Source organism: Pangasianodon hypophthalmus, chromosome 20 (genome assembly GCF_027358585.1).
Source record: "Pangasianodon hypophthalmus isolate fPanHyp1 chromosome 20, fPanHyp1.pri, whole genome shotgun sequence".
Taxonomy (NCBI): Eukaryota; Metazoa; Chordata; class Actinopteri; order Siluriformes; family Pangasiidae; genus Pangasianodon; species Pangasianodon hypophthalmus.
Genome location: NC_069729.1, coordinates 15762550 through 15783567, shown reverse-complemented (window position 1 = coordinate 15783567; position 21018 = coordinate 15762550). Strand labels below are relative to the sequence as shown.

Sequence of the window (21018 nt, the reverse complement as noted above, 5' to 3'; positions counted from 1 at the left end):
CATGTGTGATTGGTCAGGTGTTCAAATACTTTTGGCCATATAGTGTATATGAGATACAACACTCATATGTACTGTAAGATGGTTGTAACCAAACTCTGAGGGATCACAATGAGCACAGCTAGACAGTCTAAGTTCTGCTTATTCAAAACATTATCACAGCTATTTGTCACACTTTCCAGCCACGTATTCATCATAAACGTTCCAAACGGAGCAGAAGTCAGCGCAGATGGCCTACAGATCCTTCTCTACTGTAGAAGCTGCAGCAGATGTGGAGACGTGGCTCATCCAATATCACATTCACAACGTCAGCAAAAGTAAGTGAAATCAGTTCAGACTGCGACCCTAAAAAACCCCGATGAAATTCTGTCTCCATCGCTGTGTAGAACCAAAGATGCTCTGATGTTGATGCTGATGTTGAGAGCTGGGCACTTAACAGCTCCGTGCAGCACACAATCAAAGCTGATGTTTATTTAGCCTTGATCTTCAGAGGAACAGAAAGTGTGGAGGAAAAAATAATGTTTGATGATGTAGTATAAGGCTGTGCCTGAATACGAATACATTATTCAGATCATGTGTTCCAAATAGATACAAATACAGATATGAATAGGAGGCATATTTTTAAAAACAAGGCTTGCTAGAAAGGTTCACATGATATGGTTAAGACTAGAGGTGTGCACTGGGATTGGAATTCGGTGGGACACAACACAAAAGTTGCACAAGCAGGAGGTTTTTACTTTTATGTTCACGCGATTAATCGGCCAGATATGAAGCTCACAGGACAAAGTAAGTGAACATAAATGTGAACATGCGTCATTGTTCATTCATTATTAGAACTACCTGGCCAGGGTCACTGGGTTTTAAATAAGGGTACTAGTTTTACTAGTAAATTAGAAAATATCGCAGGGAGGTACTAAACTAAAATAATAACTCTGAGAGAGATTAAAGTGCACATCTCTAGTTGAGAAATTATGAACGCGAATGATGTAGCTGAGGTTGAGAAACTGTCAAAGTCATAATTCACACACCATGCTGACAGTACTGCCATTTCTACCTCTGAGTTTTTTTTTTTTTTTTTTTCAGTGTTCATATTTACTTTGAAAAAAACAAAACCTTGCCCACTAAGGGGGAAGGGCTAACTCCAGATACAGATACAGATATTTGGCACACTAGACAGAGACAGATACAGGTGCATTACAGTGACACAGTGGCATTACATTACACCCCTAATTCAATAATATTAAAAGGATTGAGTCTTGTAGTGTACATTATGGATACTGTTAACAAGTAATAGTGTACATGAAACTGAGGTGAAAAAGAAAAATCACATAAGTTCAGTTCATCACTTCTGACCTCAGCATGCCCTGTTTCAAATAACTGATATATGTTCAAGAACTGGTAGATACACCAATATCTATTCACCTAATTTGCAAGATTGGCCAACAAGGGGAGAAAGAAAATTTATAATTTGCTGTTGATCCACCCATCCTTTTCAAATGCCTTTACAATCCAAATAAGTAATACTGACTTAACCTTACTAGGTGTATTTGTGATGTACAGAAGTAAACAATACCAAAAGTGTACCTGGGACCAAATATTTAAAAGAACTATAGACATTTATGTTTACACACAGAAAAAAAGGATTTTACTGAACAATAAACATTCATTCATCTTGAGTAAGCACTTTATCTTGATCATGGTTACAGTGGATCCAGAGTCTATCGCTGGGAATACTGGGTGTGAGACTGGAATACAACCTCAACTGGATGCCAGTCCATCTCAGGGCATAATGCACACACACATTCACACGTATAGGCAATTTAGGACAGCCAATCCACCTACACTATGTGGCCAAAAGTTTATGGACACCTGACCATCACACCCATATGTGGTTCTTCCCCAAACTGTTGCCATGCTGGAAGCACATAATTGTATAGAATGTCTTTGAATGCTGTAGCATTACAACTTCCCTTCATTGGAATTAAGAGGCACAAACCTGTTCCAGCATGACAATGCCTGACAAAGACATGGTTTGCTAAGTTTGGAGTGGGAGAACTCGAGTGTCTTGCACAGAACCCCGACCTCAACACCACTGAACACCTTTGGGCTGAACACCAACAGGACCCTGAGGCCTCCTCACCCAACATCAGTGCCTGATCTCACTAATCCTCTTGTGGCTGAATGAGCACAAATCCTCACAGCCACAATCCAACATCTAGTCTAAAACCTTCCCAGAACAGTGGAGATTATTGTAACTGCAAAGGGAGACTAAATCTGGAATGGGATGTTCAAAAAGCCCATATGGGTGTGATGGTCAGGTGTCCACAAACTTTTGGTCATATAATGATTTTGGGAGGAGGGAAGAACCCAGAGGACCCAGAGGAAACCACACTGATACTGGGAGAACATGGGAAACTCCACACAGACAGTAACCAGAGCTAAAAATCAAACTGGGGATGCTGGAGCTGCCCACACTATTGTGTAGAAGTATGTAATAGCACCAACATGGGCATCCAGTGGTTAAGATACTCTGCTAGTGACCAGAAGACTCTAAGATCAACACAAAACTACTGTAGGGCCCTCATGTCCATGCTTGGATTAAATTCACTCATGTCTTGCCAATGAGTAAAAGTTATAAGCAGCAATGAGGACACAATTTTTGGTGAGAACAATTTTTAATACGAGAGTCCAACATACAATGTCCAGTGACAAATTAAATCAATGTTATTAACACAGAAAGAAAAAAAAAATCATTTCTGCACTCAGGCTTTTATTTCACTTCCTTGCCTTGATTATAAGATGTGGCTTCACAAAGTGTGAGCGATCTCCCTAATTCTGCTTTTAATTCCATCAATTACTGTTGGCTATTCAAGCCTTGTATCAAGCTTCACACACACATCTCTCAGGTCTTCCATTCAAATTTAGAGTAAAAATGGAGCAAAATTATATCACACTCAAGGCAGGCTAAAAATGAGTATTATAGCAGAGAACCCTGGCTTACGCAACACACCTGGGGCAAAGGAAAAGTATAAAAAGAAGCAGGGAAAAATAAATATACAGCTAGACTTTTCCCCTGGATACACTGCTATGCATACAGATTAAAGTGGGTGTTGTTTTAGAATGCTCATCAGCAACCGCACTGTAATCTCATCTGATGTTAAATTAAAAAGAAACAAGATAATTTCATATACATTCAAGAGCTTTGATTTATACAGAAAAACAATAAAAAATGCTGACAACATAAGGACAAAATGTCACACAAGGCATATTAGGATTGAAAGTATGCTTGTAACACTGTTTATACTGTTTGTGCCATCCTTTAAATGATGCATAAATGATGCGTAAAACACAGCAGAGAATTGATGTAAATTATATATATATATATATATATATATATATATATATATATATATATATATATATATATATATATATAGACACACACATACACACAGAGAGAGAGAGAGAGAGAGAGAAAGAGAGATCAACAATACCTAGTGACTTTCATGTTTTTATCTTTGGTTTTTCACCTATCATCTAAAAGCCTTAAACCAGTATAATGTTAATAATTAAATTAAACCCTTTAAACCCAGAGTTAAAGTCACAAAATGCAAAGCATACAGCATACACAAGCATATGATAACTGATTATAACAAAAGCACAGCAATAAAAATAAAACCAGGCTACATTTAAGGGGTTTTACATGCAGATCTATACTGTGGTACCTGGTCCTGCAATCTCTAAACATCTGAATAGATTGTTACAAAATTCAATATTTATTGTTCTTAATAAAATTGTGGCTGTATCAAAAACATTATAAAATTAGACAGATATATGATGTTAATGAAGGAAATGTGTTTTCCCTGGGTTGTGAACATCACTACAGATATTTTAGTAATTTGTTGGTATACTTACCTCTGGTCTAGAACAAACTGCAGATACGTTTTTTTTTTTTTTCCCCCTGTCATTTCTGATGTGCACACCTCTGGACTATATATACAGTTATATCCATAGGCAGAGGATTATTTAAAGAAGACACTTGCTGCATTACTGCCAAGGCAAAAACTGACATTCAACTGCAAATAAAGTATCATCATTACATTTAATAAATGATGCCATTGGTTAGAGAATGATACTTTATTAAAATATTCAGTCTTTATTTTCAGTTATTTTGAGTCAAGGCATACACTCGATAATCATTATTGAAAAGTAAAAAAAAAAAACAAACAAATAAAAACAAACCATAAAAGAGGATCAAATCATTTGAAAATTTTAGGCTAGACTGTGAGTCTTTCAAATCATTTAATCAAAACCATGTCAATGCGTACTAAAAGGGGAAATGAGTAGCAAATGCCTGCTGTGAGATGTAGGTATTCAGACTTTGCCCATTTATGTTTCCTTCCAAGGGCAGCAGCTACATCATGCCATATATCCTTACTATAAATCGAAACAGACATAAAACCCAATAATAAAAAAAAAAAAAAAAAAAAAAAAAATCAAAATCAGAATGGCACAATAATATCTCCATGTCTCAGTCTGGCATGAATCTCTATAAGGACAGAAACACACATCCTCAAACATTTATCCAGAACATATCCATAGCATAACTCATTTCCATTAGTAGGGATATAAAAGATTTTTTCACTGTTGCTTTGACACCCACCAAAAAAAAAAAAAAAAAAAAAAAAAAAAAAAAAAAAAAAAAAAAAAGGAAAAAGAAAAGAAAAAAAGAAATCTAGCAACCCTCAAATTTACAGTGGATTAAACAAAAAGGTTCTATCCCTCTCAAGGTTTTTGGCTACCTCTTATTATGCTCATCTTTACTAGACATGTGAATAAGGGTAAAACAGTACAATTAATGTTAAAAGGCAAACCTTATTGAATCAAACAAGCCCATAATTGTCTGCACAACTGTACCTCTAGGTCATGTTTTTTTTTCCTTAATTGTAGAATGTCACTATGAAACACTTGCACCTGCAGTCACTTTACTTATTGTCTTTATGTATTATCCAAAGAGTTCAGAAGATAAAAAGAGTGCTGTTAGGCAAGTAGTTTGATTCTGAAGTAAGTCAAAAAGAAATACAAATGATAAAACAAACAAAAAAAAGCCCATCTAGACACAAAAGCGCTAGGATCGGAGGGTGCATCTTCCAACTGATCAGCAGTAGCCAGACAGCCAGAGGCTGAGGTTGTTGTTGCTGTCTTTGAGGATTATATAATTACACCCCCACCATCACCACTCCAAAAAAAAGTCCAGTTTTACCAAAATCATCCCAACCCTCCCAATCCAATGTCCCAAATTGTAATGCCCCTCCGATTTCCAAAAAAATGCAAAGAGACAACACTGGTTTTGGAACTGCACAAGTTCCCTGTCCTCCACACTGGAGGGATCTATAAACATTAGGGTGGCACATATGGGGGTGGTGATCTGTATGGGGTCATGTTCTTAGGGCGTGACCCTTTACCCTCCATAGGAGCAGAGAAGGGGGGTGGAGGCTGGTAAGGAGGGGCATTGGGGTCATCATCTTGTAGGCCTGAATATTCTCCCAAAATGTCTTGGTTCAGAGGTGTGGTCTCTGGACTGGCCATGTTGGGATACTCAGGTGGTGGGAGAGGAGGTTTTTCCTCTTGGAGGATAAGGGGCATGCTAGATGATGGAGGTGGCTTAGAGTCATCAAGTTCATCAGCAAAAATGATGGGAACTCCTTTTTTAATGAAGGTTGCTTGGTCTTCAATGGTAAGCTTCCCCTTGCGCTTCTTGCGATAGCAAATCATAGCAATGATACCTGCAATCAACAGGATCGCTGCAACCACCACAGCTGGTATAACTGTGTGAAGATATACATCATCGTTGCTCTGTCGTCCTGCTCCTACAGCTGGTGTAACAGCAGGCGGAACGGGGTCTGAGATCTCAGCTGGTGGAACAAACATGTAGCGGTGGCAGCTACCCGTTCCTTTTATAGTGATATTTATGGGTCTGAAGTCTGGTTCCATGGCACTGTAGAATATTTGTGAAGGTTTGCCTTCAGCATCAGAGATCCTTCGACTCATGGCCTGAATTTGCTCCTTGGGACATGGGTGTTGTTGGAGGCTGCTGTTGGTCCATTCAATTACAATGGATCCCTTAGTAATATTTTTCAGTGTAATTGAACTTGAATTGCGATCACCAAAAGAATAGGCCAATTTCTTGACAAGAAGGATCTTCTTATGGATGTCATTGGTAACCGAACGAGGATCCCCCTGGAATCGAGCAGCAAACAGGACTGGGGACTTAAAATTGTTTCCAAAGCGATTGACACGGACCTCAAAGGCATCTGTTGTGTAGAGACCACCTTTGTCAGTAGCTTGCATAAAGTATTCATGCTTGCCCTCATGCTGCCAGTCTGGTAATCCATAAAGCAACTGGCTAGTGCTGTTGAACTGAATCCAAGAGTCTTCTCCAACAATGTCATTGCTCTTCCTCAAAGTTAATCTTAACTTGTCCGTTGTACCATCTTCTCGATCAAAGAATGTGTCAGATGGGATCTTCACCTCAAAGTATGTGCCAATGAATGACTTAACTTGATCAATTGGGTTGCGCAGCTCTGGTCTTGTATTGCCATCTTGTAAAACAACTGAGGGGGTGGTACGTCGGGGTGGCTTGGCTGTCGTTGTCTTAGGTTCCTTCGGTACTGGGGTGGTCTTGGGTTTCTTGGGCCTTTTTGTTGGTTTCTTGGTGGTTGGTGTTGATGGTGTTACAGAAGGCCCAACATACAGTGGCCTGGTCATGGTGGGCTGTATTGTAATAGTGCTGGTAGTGTCCATAATTTTTGTGGGCTGAGGGGGTCCTATTGTGGGAGTATGAGCAATTGGATCTCTGGTGCGAATAGTAGGTTTCACAGGCAGTGGTACAGGGCCCCGCACAGGTTGTGAGGAACTGTCGGAAGTTGGTCCAATTGATCGGGAAGTTGGTGTGGGCACGATGCGGCTCGATGGCTCAGGGTATGTTGTTGGAGGAAGCAAGGAGGGCACAGGAGTAGGGGTATTAAGTTGCCGCCGTACTCGTTTAGGTACATGTGGCTTTTTGTTAGCAATGTACCATCCCACCACTGGATATCCTAAATGTGCTGACATTGTCCCTTCCTTTGCTGGAACCTGAACACTGCTGATGTTGGGAATGTTGCTTTGATCCAGGGCACAGCCAAGTTTCCAAGACAATAAAGCACCATTTTCTACAACCTTTTTGGCATTTCCTGGCCCAGCCATAAAAGCAGACATATCAAACAAGCGATTGTTGACAACAGGCAAGATCTTCATGTGCTGGAGCCCTACTCCTGAGAATTTTTTCATGCTGGCCAAAAGCTCCACTCTCTGTTTGGAGCTCATCTTAGTGAGGTCTGCATCCAAAATTACTGTAAGCACGGTAACAGGCTCTTCATTGCCACAGACAAAATGCTGAGAATCATTATTAGTTAACTGGATTGCTAACTGAATAGGGTCTGTGTCAGCATGTTCCTCTGGATGAACCTCAATGGAAAATACATCAGGACTCTGGGACACATGGCCTCCATTAGCAATAGAGACAGATATGTAGTGGACACCCTTGTCTACCTCCAAAGGAAGTCCTTGAAGGGTGCTGCTTATTGGTTCCCAGTGCAACCATGATGGTAGTGTATCTTTGCCTGCCTCTGTAATCTGGAAGGGAAAAAAACAAAACGAAAAAGCAAAATATTACAAAACCCAGTCATTATTTATTGCAGTACACTGAAATTCCTACTGCCATCATACATAAATACCTCAACAGCTGAAAAAGCTAGAGGACACAGACATTGGAAGTGTGATAGTGGGGTATGAAATTATCAGTACATTAAATGTGGAACAAAACTTTCTATTTCATCTGAAATATGCAAAAACAACAGTTAAAACCAATAAAGCATATGGCTTGAAAACCTAAAATAATGATCTGACTGATATAAAACCACTGATCATGTAATGTGGATTGCGGAAATGCAATAATTAGTCTGCAGCAAGGCATAAACAATGCACTGGGTATTTCTAACTTCTCTAATGACATGCTGTTCAAATCATAGACTAGTGGAGTAAACTTTAGGCAACTAGAGTTGTTTAATGAGTCAGAAATGCATGATAATGAATAAATGGAAAGTGATCCATTTAATCAAACAACATAAAAAAATGCATCTTCTCCCTCCAACCCCTTAAACTGATGGCTTATAACTCTAGGTTGATAAATAATGTAAAGATGATGCTCCCGAGACAGATCATTAGTGCTCTAACCAGTAGAATGTGGGAACTATGGCTGTAATAGCTGGGCTTTTTATTTCTGTCCCTACGCTTTTATAGCTGCAAATTGTCCTCTGCCACACCTTTCTAAACTGCAAGTTTTGTTGCACTTCTGAATGTTGCTGTCACATCGATGCAGACCAGTGACTGCCTATTTGTTTACATAGAAAGATGTCAATAATTCAGGAGGAAGTTTAATTACAACTTCTCTATAACGTGGTTGATGAATTGTAGATTTAAAACGTCAACACTTCAGCACTCAAAAAGGTCAATGTTCTGTAAAGAAATGTGCCATTCTTAATATACAAAGAACATGCATAGATATTAATTATTACATCTGATACCACTGCGCTGTCGAATTCTTGAATGAGTTGCAAATGACCGGTTAATATTGAGGGACATATATGCCTGAGGCTATATATCAGACTTCATAAAAAAGGCTAATAATAAATAATTAAACAAATGTGTTGTTGTATAATCATTTATACAATGAAACGATTATTTAACATTTTTGGAAGTCTCCAGTGTCAGTGCATTGTAACAGTCAGAGGTAAAACTGTAGGTTCTCGGCTACAGGAGAGGGCTATAAACATTCATCTACTCACCAGCCTTTCTCTTTTTTTTCTCTTGCTCTCAAAATAAATAAATAAATAAATAAATAAATAAATAAATAGATAGATAAAAATGCATTGATGGCAAATTGCTGTGGTCTAAGAGGAATACAACACTTCAGGGCCACATCTGACCATCTCATCTTTGGTTATTTGCCTACAACAGCATGCCCTGTCATGATTTATTCCTTACATATTAAATACTAGAGGAAAAGAAAAAAAAAAAACAAAAACACACCCTGTTATTGCTTATGATCTATTACAAAGTAGACACAAATTCTGGCAATTACTATTTTAATACTCAGTGCTATTTGGTTTGCACAAGATTCATGTTACTAAGATCTGCTTCAACAGTATGAAACATTACAAGATGCATATGTTCTCAGGTTTGAAAGTTTAGGAATTGCCCTTACTGTATTTCTTAAATCCAAAATATCGCCAACAAAACCACTGCCAAAACCACAGCCCCACTAACATTTAGGCTACCACAGTTTCCAAACTGATGATTCATGCAAGCCGCTCTAAAGAGAGACAAGTCCCTGCCAAAAGCAAGTACTTTTTGAATTAAAAGAAAAAGAAAGGGGGAAAGAAGAAATGAGAGGCTAGAATAGCAACATGGCATAAGCAAATAACATCTGGGTTCCCTTATAGGTTCTCTTTTTCGTATTTTAGAGGCAGGGATTTAAGGTGCAATGCTGGAGAAGGGGCTAAGGTACATGCAAGAGGAAGCGAGCGTACACACTTTAGCAAACCAAACCAGAAGACAAGTCAGTGATCTCCTGAGACACCTCCATATCTTAATCAAGTGAAGACTGAGGAAGAGAATACTCCTGTTGCAATGACATCAAGGAATTAAAGGGAAAGAAATGAAAACTCAGCCGTCAGAGATGAAGAAAGAGGCCTATTGTTAGCATGCACGTGTGGGGGAGCCGCAGGGAAAAAAAAATACAGGGCTTCATTGTTATGGCGTGAAGACAGCTGAAAAGATAAGATTCATAGTTTTGAAGGAGTAGGCTATGGCATGTCTTTGAGATATGAGGTTGAAATGGAGACTGCGAAGACACAGGGGGAATTGGCAGAGCAAAGTCTTTTCACTGGAAAATTTCAGGAGGCGGAACCCTTCAGTTTGGCCGAATGTTGGATGTTTTAAAGGAATGAGATCTCCAGTCTATATTTTATTGTTGAAAATTCACTCATTGTGAAGTAAAAATATACCTACATATAAAACCACATTTTCACATTCTCAGAGTGAAAACTACACAGAAAACAAATAACTGAGGTCAAAAATAAACCTGAGCATTATAAAGGTAAATAAAATGTCCTCAAATTCCCTGTTGCAACATTCATCAAGTAGGCAATAAAGCTCTGAGAGAAATGACATTTATATTCAGTTAAAATATTAAATTAGTAATACTCTCACTGCTAAATTTAGGATTTGAATATGATATTAAAATATTAAATTATAATTATATTAAATTATTAAATTCTTCAGGGAAAGAATGTCAGCCTTTCTTCTCAGATGTGAAACAGCCAGTTTAAAGCAAGCTTAAAGCAGTGCAAGAGAAAGGAAATCATGAGCAAAAGGTGATGTAAAATGCATACACTGGTTGCAGTGGGAAGGAAAGCTGAAAAAAGTGCACTTAACCCATCACCTAGTGCAGAATTAACAGGCCTTACATATAAAATGACAAAGAATAGAAGATTAGATGGCATTTAAGTCTTACATCACCTTAAACAGCTCAAACTGGTAGGGAGAAGGATAAAAAGTAAAGTGTGGGGATAGGGTTATATGCGCAGAACTATTTAGAAGAAAGTGCAGCCAGTGAACGACACTTTTTTAATCTGTAAACTCTCAGCAGTGCACTCTTGTGGACAGAAAGAATAATGGAGCAAACAAGCTGGCAGCCTCACATACAGACTGACTTATTTTCCTCTCCCGTTGCCATTTCTGTGCAAGACTAAAAGGCTGTGTGTGAATTAAATCAGTTCTAAAAATGACTATTCAGGGTTCCTGAAATATTCTTCAAAGGCCACTGGCACATGACTGTAATGCTACACTTCCATACAACACAGCACCGCAAAGTTTGTTGCTATGCAAAGGAAATCAAAACAAAAACATAAGGCATAACCCCTTAATACAAGTGGTCTGACTTGGCATGATTTGTATTTAACCATAAACATGGAATGAGTCACGTTCCCAAGGCTATTTTTTAATGCAGGCTGCTGGAATACAAAGCTTTCTGCTACTGCACAGCCAAGGCTAATTAGATTTCAGTACCCGTCTTTGTTTGGAAAAAAGGAGGGGCTGGGGAACGTAAAAGAATCCTGGTGTCGCAGGCGAATACGAAAGCACTGGGGGAGTGGAGTACAGATGTAGGAAAATGAAAGAAGGGTGCAGGAGATTCACAGAACATTTCAAACCATGTTGAAGGGGCCAACAAAGAGAACAACAAAAGCTTCTGTCACTGTCATAACCCATGAGACTGAGGCACTTGTCAACTGCATTTGGCGTTCTGTTGCTTTTTATTCACAAGTACAAAAATACAAACAGGACTTTACTATTATTTCTAGTATTTATAGGCTCTGTTCCCCTCATTCAAGGTATTTATTCTAATCCAGTCCTCTGTAGCTCAACACATTTGAGTCAGGAAATCAATTAAGTGCATTAGAGACTGGAACAGCTCAGTATGCCATTTGTGAATCTTCCAAGTTTTTTTATGCTAGGGAACAAGCTAGATTTGGCATTAACAGCTGTACACTTAATACAGTAAAAATGGTGGAGTGCTCCAGGAGTAGACAAATTATAAATTTATTAGCTAGCCTACTGGGCAAGTAAAAGTAAACTGTGCTGCCCAGTTCCACATTTTTGGTGCCCAGAAACTGACTATGTTTATAACTGGTAGCTAAAGTAAGGTAATAATGTATGGCAAGCTAGTTACCTAGCTAAGTGCATTACTACAAATTAAGGGAAACAAATAAATATATGGTCATGTTCATTGGTCAATGATCTGGCCATAAGCAGTGGTGTTGTGTCCTCACATAGCACATAAAAGATAGTATCTGAGACTGGCTAGAGTCTTTATCTTCTCTTGATATGTTTAAACATAAAAGTGCAAATATACTTCACCTTCACCACACGTACACGCACGCACACAACCGCGGCGTGAGCGGCATTGTTCGCATACTCGCTTGTGTATATTATGTACAATTAGAGGATTTAAATCAGCAACCACTGGATGGCATGTCAGAGCAAAAACAACCTGGTCCGCAGGTAGTACTCAATAACAGTCTAGAGTAGTATTGAAGTATGCGTATACTAGTATTGAAGTATGCGGTAGAACTAAAAATTGTTCTACCCCCAGCCAAATCACATCTCGACTGATGTGTGGAGCTATTTAATGAGTAGCGTATGCTATATTTACAGCATCAAGGTGCGTCGCTCCACTGTAAAGCTAATTATGTTCAAATACACTGTAAACCTTGAACCTACCTACAACTACATATAAAAAAAAACAAACAGCCCAAATACAAACTCCGCTTGTCCTGGGCGCCCAGGCTAGTAAGTTTTCCAACCCTGGGGAATATCAGTAACTGTCCTTTTCCTAGCCTACGCTTACACTTTAAAATGTGCAGAATATGGTTACTGATGAGTTCTGTTCAGTACCAAATTCATTTTCATGAGGTGAGGGTGGAGACACAAATCAGTTAAGGTGGCATACTGAAAACAACAGCTGTACCCCACATAAAGTGTTGAGTCGTAGCATTATTCGGTGCAGCTGTCAGAGGAGATTTTTCCAAAAGTGCACAAAGGCGCTTGAGGTTTCAAACTTTAAAAATGGTCTTGACGGGCACAAATTATCCTATGAATATAGGATTACACGGCAGCCAAGGGAAAGTCTCCTAACATTTATATGGGACAGGGAAACACAATGACAATTTATGTGCTGGGGTCATGCTTTTACAGCAATTGACATGGAACCATGGGGGAGGGAAAATAAATAAATAAAAAAATCCCCACCTGTTTGTTGGCGGCTAACAAAATAAAATTACTGGAGGAGCAGTATATGCATATTTAATGTCAAGGTGTAATGACTGTTGAGGGCAAATCATTACTAGATAGCCTTATCTAGCAAGACTGTAGACAGCCATAATCTAGTTCTGATTATTATTATTTTTTTAAAGCAAAAAGAACGGCATGTTCTCTCACAAGTCTAAACAGCATTTGCACATGGTACATGCTCTATATAAAGAAGACGAATTTGGTATTACCAACACTGATCAGCATTCAGGGTACATGCATCCTCTGAATTCTGTGAGAGCACTGGGCCTTAATGTGTGATGCACTCATGGGGTTTATAAGTTGTGTTCTGTTATTAGAGCAACTGCTGCCTTTTATGGGTCGCTACTCAGAAGGGAAGCATGGAATAAGTTTCGAGAAGCGACGCTAGAGGCAATGTCACTTCTACAACTGACTAAGTTTACTGAACAACGAATACAAATGCATCAGATATGCAAAATGTGGAACATCTGATGAAAGGCAGTGGATAAACTCTCTGGCTCACCTTAACTATCCTCCCAGAATCCTTGGCTTTTGAGGGGATCTGTATCTGGAACATCCTTCCCACTACTGCAGAGGAATCTGGGAAGCCGCTTGGTTGTGCCACTGCAGACACTACTGCTTGCGCCTCCTGGAGGTCAGAGAGCACTGCCGAGTGCATGGAGGCCTCCAGCTGTGCCATGTCTCCCAGCACCTCCAAGTTTCCCTGGGGTGATGAAGCCTGAGCTTCTGCCGGCAGCATGAATGTCAGCAGGAGCAGCGCTATAGTCCTGCTCCCCAGCCTCAGCATGGGCCAGCAGCCTGCATCCCAGAACTTGCTCAGTTTATTGCGCATACTTGCTTTTGTTGTCTCACTCTGGCACAAAGAAGAATGTCCAGTTGAGGGGGCAGCATGCACACCCCCTGCTGAGCCCCAAAGAACTGATCCTTTTCTTGTTTTTTCAGAAGTGCCCCCAGCTCTCTGGCAAGCCTCTTCTTTTGTTCTCACTGCTTTCTCTCTTCCCTTGCCTTTTGTCAGAATCTCTTCAGTACTCCTGAAATCCCATTGTTAGAAGTTGCCTCTGAGACCTGGTGAAAGAGAAGAGAATTCATTAGCGTGCATTTCAATACCAAAGGAGACACGGTGATGTCTAGTTAAGGAGTCTAAAGCACGGACAAAATAATGCCCCCCAAACCCCACCCCACCACCACCTTGCATTCGGTCAACAGTATGGCGGATTCTTTACTCCCACCACTACACTTTCGTTTGGCTCCACACACACACTGTTCACACAGGTGGATAAGTCTAATCTTATTAACATTCACAGCTTTCTCTGTCCTGGCTCGGCAAACTCGCTCAGCCATTACCAAACATGTCCCTGAAAAGCACTCTGCACCAAGCAGACTGTGAAGAAAAATGCGTTAAGACAGGAGGTCAGTCCACTGACCAACTGAGTGAAGCATTTCTGTGGGGGTGAGGCTGGAATAAATGCATGGCTTTTCCCCTATTGTTTCATGGGGAGGGAGAGACAGAACACTGAACTCTGGGGGTTTATTATTCATACTGGTCCTTTCAAGTAAAGCGCACAGCAAGAGGAGGAGTGCTCTAAAGGAAGGCAGTGGGCAGCCGGGTTTGTGCGATTGAAGAGGGGGATGCAGTTCCAAACAATACAGATGATTTCCCCAGAGGCCCTCCTCTCAGTGCCACTCTGGCCAGGATTCAGGCTATGAGGGAAGAGGCGGTAGAAGAGCTAGCTCTCACGCTCCGAGTTATCCGGGCCCCAGTGAGAACAGAGCAGAGATTCTTTAGTACGCTCGTAAAAACAATAGTCTTGTACAGTAAGCTTCTTCTTGATAGCCTGTAGTGTTTTTCTCAATGTCTGTTCGTTCTAACCAAGACAAAAATAATCAATTTGTCTGTTTTGAAGTCTGGTTCGTGTTAGCCAGCAACCAGACACCTGCACTGTGGACTCAAAGAGATATAAACAGAAGAGGGAAAAAAAGGAGTACTACTGGGACTCTCTGCTGAATAACATAACAGTGTTTTTCAGGTTAGGAACCCCTTTGTGAATCCAGATTAAGAGCTGATGGAACATGATTGGAGCTGTGTAACAGTCATCAGAGCCAAGAACCTTCAGTGGCCAGCCATCATCTACTACCCCTGCAGTGTGTTCCTGTTAGGATTTTAAATACACTCACTGCTTGCCAAGCCATTTGTTTCCATGTCAGCCAACACTGAGTCAATCATCTCTGGTGAATAACCAACACCACCATACTCTCTACTCATTGTCTAGTATCACAATTATAAACCATTGCTGACAGACAGACTTATGAAGCATGCCAGCTATTTCTTTATTCCTGTTTACACGTAAATAAAACCTTCGCCCACAAGTGGAAACCTGACCTATTGTCTAACAAATACAAATTTCCAAAATCTTCATCAGTTTATCACAGCAGTAGGATCTACAGTTGAGTTTCATTCTTTTCCAACACAAGCAGTAAAAGATATTGCAGTAAAACATGTCAACCTTAATGCATGGACAGAGGCATTAAGCCTGACTAGTCCAGTGCTTCCTATAAAGAGGTTGGGCAATGGAAAATAGAAAGGCGGAGTCAAAAACAGCCCGCGCCAAAGAAAACAAGACAGTCCAGAAGCTCCAAACACTTTCTTCCAGTCACTCTAAATGAGTGAGGGTGCTTGACTTAAAAACAGCCTGCTAAAGCTATTGATTAACAAGTAACACACCTAATTCAGGCAATAGTGATGGTGGAGTGGTGGAGGAAGGCCCATCTTTGAAAACTGAAAACTCTACTCTTGATAACTTTTCATGCTCCATTCAGAAATTTGCCAAATGCAAATCCTTCATTCTTACGGAGCATCATTGTGATGGACAAGGTCGGGTCATGGTTTGTTTTTCCTGCGTCCATAGCCAGTAAGGATAGGCTGATGGAATTATGGGCACATGAAAGGATGGGTTTAAACCCATCTCCAGTTGCAGATACAGACATCCTTACAGCACTCACAATGTGAGGGTCTAAAAATGATAACCCATCACTAAATTCCTCTTTAGAACTAGAGGCTATATTCAGTCAGCAGAGCAGGGCTGACAAGTCTCACTACATTTCAGCAGTGAAACTAAACCTGATAACTTCCTCACTCTATCTTTGCCTCAAGTGCAACATTAAGATTAAGGCCCAAATAAGTTCACATTATCACAGAGGGTGGGCCTCTGGTGGTCAAAAGTTTTTTTTACAAAGCAAGGTATATACAAACCGCTAGAAACAGAAGCTCTGGAAGCCAGCGAGTGCTTTCCCCCCGGCACCGTGGCAACACCCTTTGTGCACAACGCTTATGGGGGCTCGCGGTATTAGATGGGATTATAAAGGCGGTGAGTCACTCTGTCTGCAAACGCATTCCACTCACAGAGTCACTGAACCAGTGAAGCTCAGAGCCTTCATTTCTGGAAAATGAGGGCAAAACAACGAATGCCTTGTTGAACAAATTTGCATGAACTTTACCCTCATTTTGGTACCAAAAAAGTGCTTCACCTCTTAATTTGTCATTATTTCTAGATTTGCTCAAGCACCCAGAAGCCCTAGCACTGGTAATTAGAGAGGAACAATGCTGAATCTGTTACTGCAATATAGCAGCGTAAGGAGGTTAATTCAGTGCTAAGCAAGAGGGGGGAAAAGACAAAACCATTTTGATCACTTGTTTATGAATGTATGACCTTCAAAATGTGCGCAAAGTAAAATACACAGAAGACTGAACCTTGAAGCTGTAATAATAAGACAGCACTGAATGCAGCTCAGTTATTTAATCTGAACACCACTGAAACAAGCAATATGATTTAGCAGTTTAGGCCACGCTGCGAACAATAAATTAAAAAATATAAATAAATAAACATGTTAACAAATGATGAACACCAACACTGACTTTTCCCCTCTCTCAATATTTTACAAAATGTAATGAAATTGCTTTAAGACGCTGAAGGAGTGAAAATGATCGCAGGCATGGGCCCACTTAACACTTAACCACATTATGTTGACCTGAAACAACCATTTGAAAAGAATCTCATTTTCTCAGTTCTGCATCAGTGCGACATTTGTTTAAAAAGAAAATAAATAAATGAATTACTGCTTGCTAGAATAAGAAAACAGTCTGGAAAAAATGTCAGATAAAGATACAAATCATGGTTATTTGGAGGGAACTGATAACTATTTGACATTTAGGTTGTTGCAGAAACGCATGTCTGTAAGATTGGACGAATATTTGGTACGTTTATTACTAACCATGGATTTCAAGACCACAGTACATTCCAAAGTGAATGACATTAGCCACTTCAGGTTGGTTCAGAGGCACTAAGTCCCTTGCTCAAGGGCACAGTGCCAGGAGTCGTCGTGTGGTTTTGAACCTATAACGTCTTGAGCGATAGCCAACTGTTAATGCTCTAACAGAATCCAGAAGGGGAAGAAAAACACCAGATTAATGAGGTTCTTCTTGGTTTCGAAACTGTGCAATTTGGAGACCAATGCAGCCTGAGTCTTTCATGAGAAGCAATCAAGAGAGATCAAGTGATATCAAAATTCGTCGGTCTACAGCTTACAAAGCCGACTTAAGCAAGTGCCAAGCTGTCAGCAACATTTTCCTTCTTTTCAGATAGTACAATAGATTCCATTGCAGGACCGTATTAACTCAACTATAAGATACTTTTTGCTGCTGTTTGTACAGTAAAATGTGGCTTACATGTATAATTTTGCTGGACAGCTACAGTGTAGTTATTGTGTAGTGAAATGACACAACTTCATTCATTCATCTTCAGTAACTGCTTTATCATGATCAGGGTTGTGGTGGATCCAGGACACACCCTGGATGAAACCTGTGACCCCGGAGCTGTTAGGCAGCCACTTATAGTCTAGATAATACACTAATAACAAGATTCAGTAATAGGCCACAAGCTCCAAGTAAACAAAAAACAGGAAAGAAAAAGAAAAAGAAAAAATGCTGCCAAAACAAACAAACAGGAACACAGAAAGATAGGGACATCATGGAAACTGTTGTTTTTCCTAACTGACGTTCTCTTACCCAGTGTGTGGTCTACACCCTCAGAGGGTGTAATTTGGTAAGCGTGAAATAGAGCAGCTCTTTTACTGAAATAAAGCTTGCCAGTGATTAGCCATTTATTATCATTTTAAAAATTACAGAAAATCAGTATGTGTCTATTGAGATTTTTTTTTTACCAAACAAAAGTTTAAAAAAAAAAAAATCACTGTGTGTGTGTGTGTGTGTGTGTGTGTGTGTGTGTGTGTAGCATGTTCTCTGGAACTCCTCATTTTCTCCTGAACCATGATCAGAAATTCTCTGCTTGTACACGCATCTCCTATTAATGATGAGATGACATGAGGGCAACAAGACATATGGTGGCTACAAGCATTGAAGGCAGATTATCTCCAGCAAGAAATTCTCAAAGATTTCATGCTTCATATCATATTTCAATGCAGAGCATGTTGGCACATATGGGAGTACATGTCATGTTCAAGCAAATCCTGAACATGACTGCATCTTGGAATTTGTGAGATATAACAAGAAACTGAACTGTGCATGAATTCCCAACACCTATGGTGAAAGAACTGAAAGAAACAAATATGAAAGGACTCTACAGAGAGACAGCAGTGTGGGGCGGAAAAGTCACACCCAGTCTGTTTTTAAATTGAAAGTGCCCTTGCAAACACACGGGTCCCCACATGCCTGCAGAGCAAACATGAACCAAGTGACCTGGCAGTAATGGTGATACTTGAGTAAGGGGCGCGGCGGCCATCTTGACTCTGCACACATTCTTGCAACAATGGGAAGCTTTTACTCTCCCATGGTTCATTACAAAGACTCCTAAGATCTTGTGTTACACGGGCCACCTGTGGGCTGAAGAAAATATTAAAAAACTCATCTACAAACAGATTACGTTGCACTTTCGCAAATTCCTTCACTGCATTAACCAACACAAAGTTTGTCAGAAACTAAATAACCTATAATCACGAATTAACTAAGCTTATTGCTCATATCCTGCGTTTGGGAATTCACCTGATCCTGTCAAACACTTTTTAAAAAGGTTATAGAAGCCTATCAGACCCCACACATACATTTTTAATTCACAGCAAAGCTAAATGAACCATGGGAAATAGGAAATGTTTAAGCACAGCATAAAATGCTTTGATTAGTTGTGTGAAGCTCTGTTCGAGAATAGTTACAGCTTATATGGGGTTTACCATATTCCTCTTTCAAGGCTGCTTAGATCTCTGGAATTACATCATGGCAACACTGTGGTGTGGGGTGGCATGCAAATTAGACCCGAGATGATGTAAAACTTATTATTATTATTATTATTATTATTATTATTATTATTATTATTATTATAAACCCTTCAGAAATCTGTAGATATCTCGTATAATTACATTTAAGCAAAATGAGAATCTTTTACATTTCAATCCTGACATGTCTCTCCAGGGAACTTTAAGATAAGCTGCTACCAAGACTAACATCTTTCCTAGATTAGGTGTTTGAAATCATTTCAAGCAACAAGCATAGCTTGAGAATGAGATTCAAAGCTGAAAACAGGAACGGCTACTTCCAGGCAATAGCCTCTGCTTAGGAAATATGATCGCTAAAACAACTTTGCCAATCATCCAAATGCTTCCTGAAATAACTAAACTGTTGCCGTGGGGAATATGGAGATCAAATAATATTCCTAATTCTTTCTGAAAATTGGGGTTTATTGACCTTCCAAGAGAATGAGATGGTCAGGAGACGAAAATACTCTGACTGCTCTTCTTAAGTTCCTCTTCTCGACAACTTGTCAAAATAAATTATATTTGCCTCCAAGCACATCTCCGCCAACGATGAACAAGATGCGCTCTGTGACCTTTCAAATTATGTCTGAGCTGCATTCAATGCGCGTTTATCCAGAAATAGCCTGTAATCAAAGTGGTAATGGCCGCTCTGTCTGCACGCCTCTTTTTAGAGTCATTGCAAATGCATGCTGACGAGCACACTGGGATAAACACTAAAGCTGTTCATTTTGCTTATCAGGGATCTCGGATGCTGTATGAAGACCACCATCAGCTCCATGGTGCAGAAAGACAGGTGGCAGTAGTGACAGCTGGAACACTGAGACTGCTTACAAATCACAGCTCCAGACCCACTCCAAAGTCTGTGTAATGCAACAACCTCCACGTCAGCCTGGTGTGTCTCGTGTTGCTTTCCAAGGTCGACCTTGGTGTAAAAACAGCTAAAGAGAACAACCTGTTAACCTCCAACAGTGGTGGTTTAGAAGCAGGTTATTAAGCAGGGCCAAGGGTATTTCTCTAAATGGTCTATCTTCAAAAATAGGTGGAGACACATGGTCGGTGTAGATACAGACATCTATCTAATACATCACCAAGTCCCCTGAGTGGTGCTGCCAAAGCCTCATCTTGCTTCTTTATCACTGTTGAGTCTATAAATAACCTGGCCAGCCCCTTGCTTACACCTCCCTCAACCACAGCTCTTTCTGTTCCACGTAATGGGACAAAAATAGTCTCAGCAAGGTCAAGGCAAAAAAGTCTAGACAGTAGGCGACACCTTATCTACACAATTACAATATATACAGTCAGGTCCATAAGTATTTGGACAGTGACACAATTTTCATAATTTTGCCTCACCACCACAATGGATTTGAAATAAAGCAATCAAGACAGGATTCAACTGTAGGCTTTCAGCTTTAATTCAACAAAAATGTACTGCATTAAGTGTTTAGGAATTACAGTTAATGCAATATGTTTGTTAAACTCCTTGAGTTAAAGCTGAAAGTCTACACTTCAGTGACATCTTGATTGCTTCATTTCAAATCCACTGTGGTGCACAGAAGCAAAATTACGAAAATCATGTCACTGTCCTGACTGTGTGTGTGTGTGTGTTTCTCAAATAACACAAAAAGCAACAAATTGCTTTAGCTGGACATTCAAGGACAGAGAATCACTGACCCTTATAATCGAGGACAAGCATGTCTTCAATCACAATCACACTCTCAAATCATCAGCCATGAAAATCTCAGGCTACAG

The 21018-nt window shown here is 39.9% G+C and overlaps 1 protein-coding gene across 4 annotated transcripts in view; it reads right to left on the bottom strand.

Moving 5' to 3' along the window:
• Nucleotides 1-3958: 3958 nt before the first annotated feature.
• dag1 (dystroglycan 1) overlaps nucleotides 3959-21018 on the bottom strand; it is a 29532-nt gene continuing 12472 nt past the window's right edge. For all 4 annotated transcript variants that reach the window (XM_026932807.3, XM_026932810.3, XM_026932808.3 and 1 more), the window contains exons 2-3: nucleotides 13451-14013; nucleotides 3959-7671 (exon numbers count right to left, since the gene is read on the bottom strand). In XM_026932807.3, the coding sequence (XP_026788608.3) occupies nucleotides 5398-7671; nucleotides 13451-13780 (2604 nt within the window). In that variant the 5' untranslated portion in view covers nucleotides 13781-14013 and the 3' untranslated portion in view covers nucleotides 3959-5397. The remainder of the gene's footprint in view (nucleotides 7672-13450; nucleotides 14014-21018) is intronic.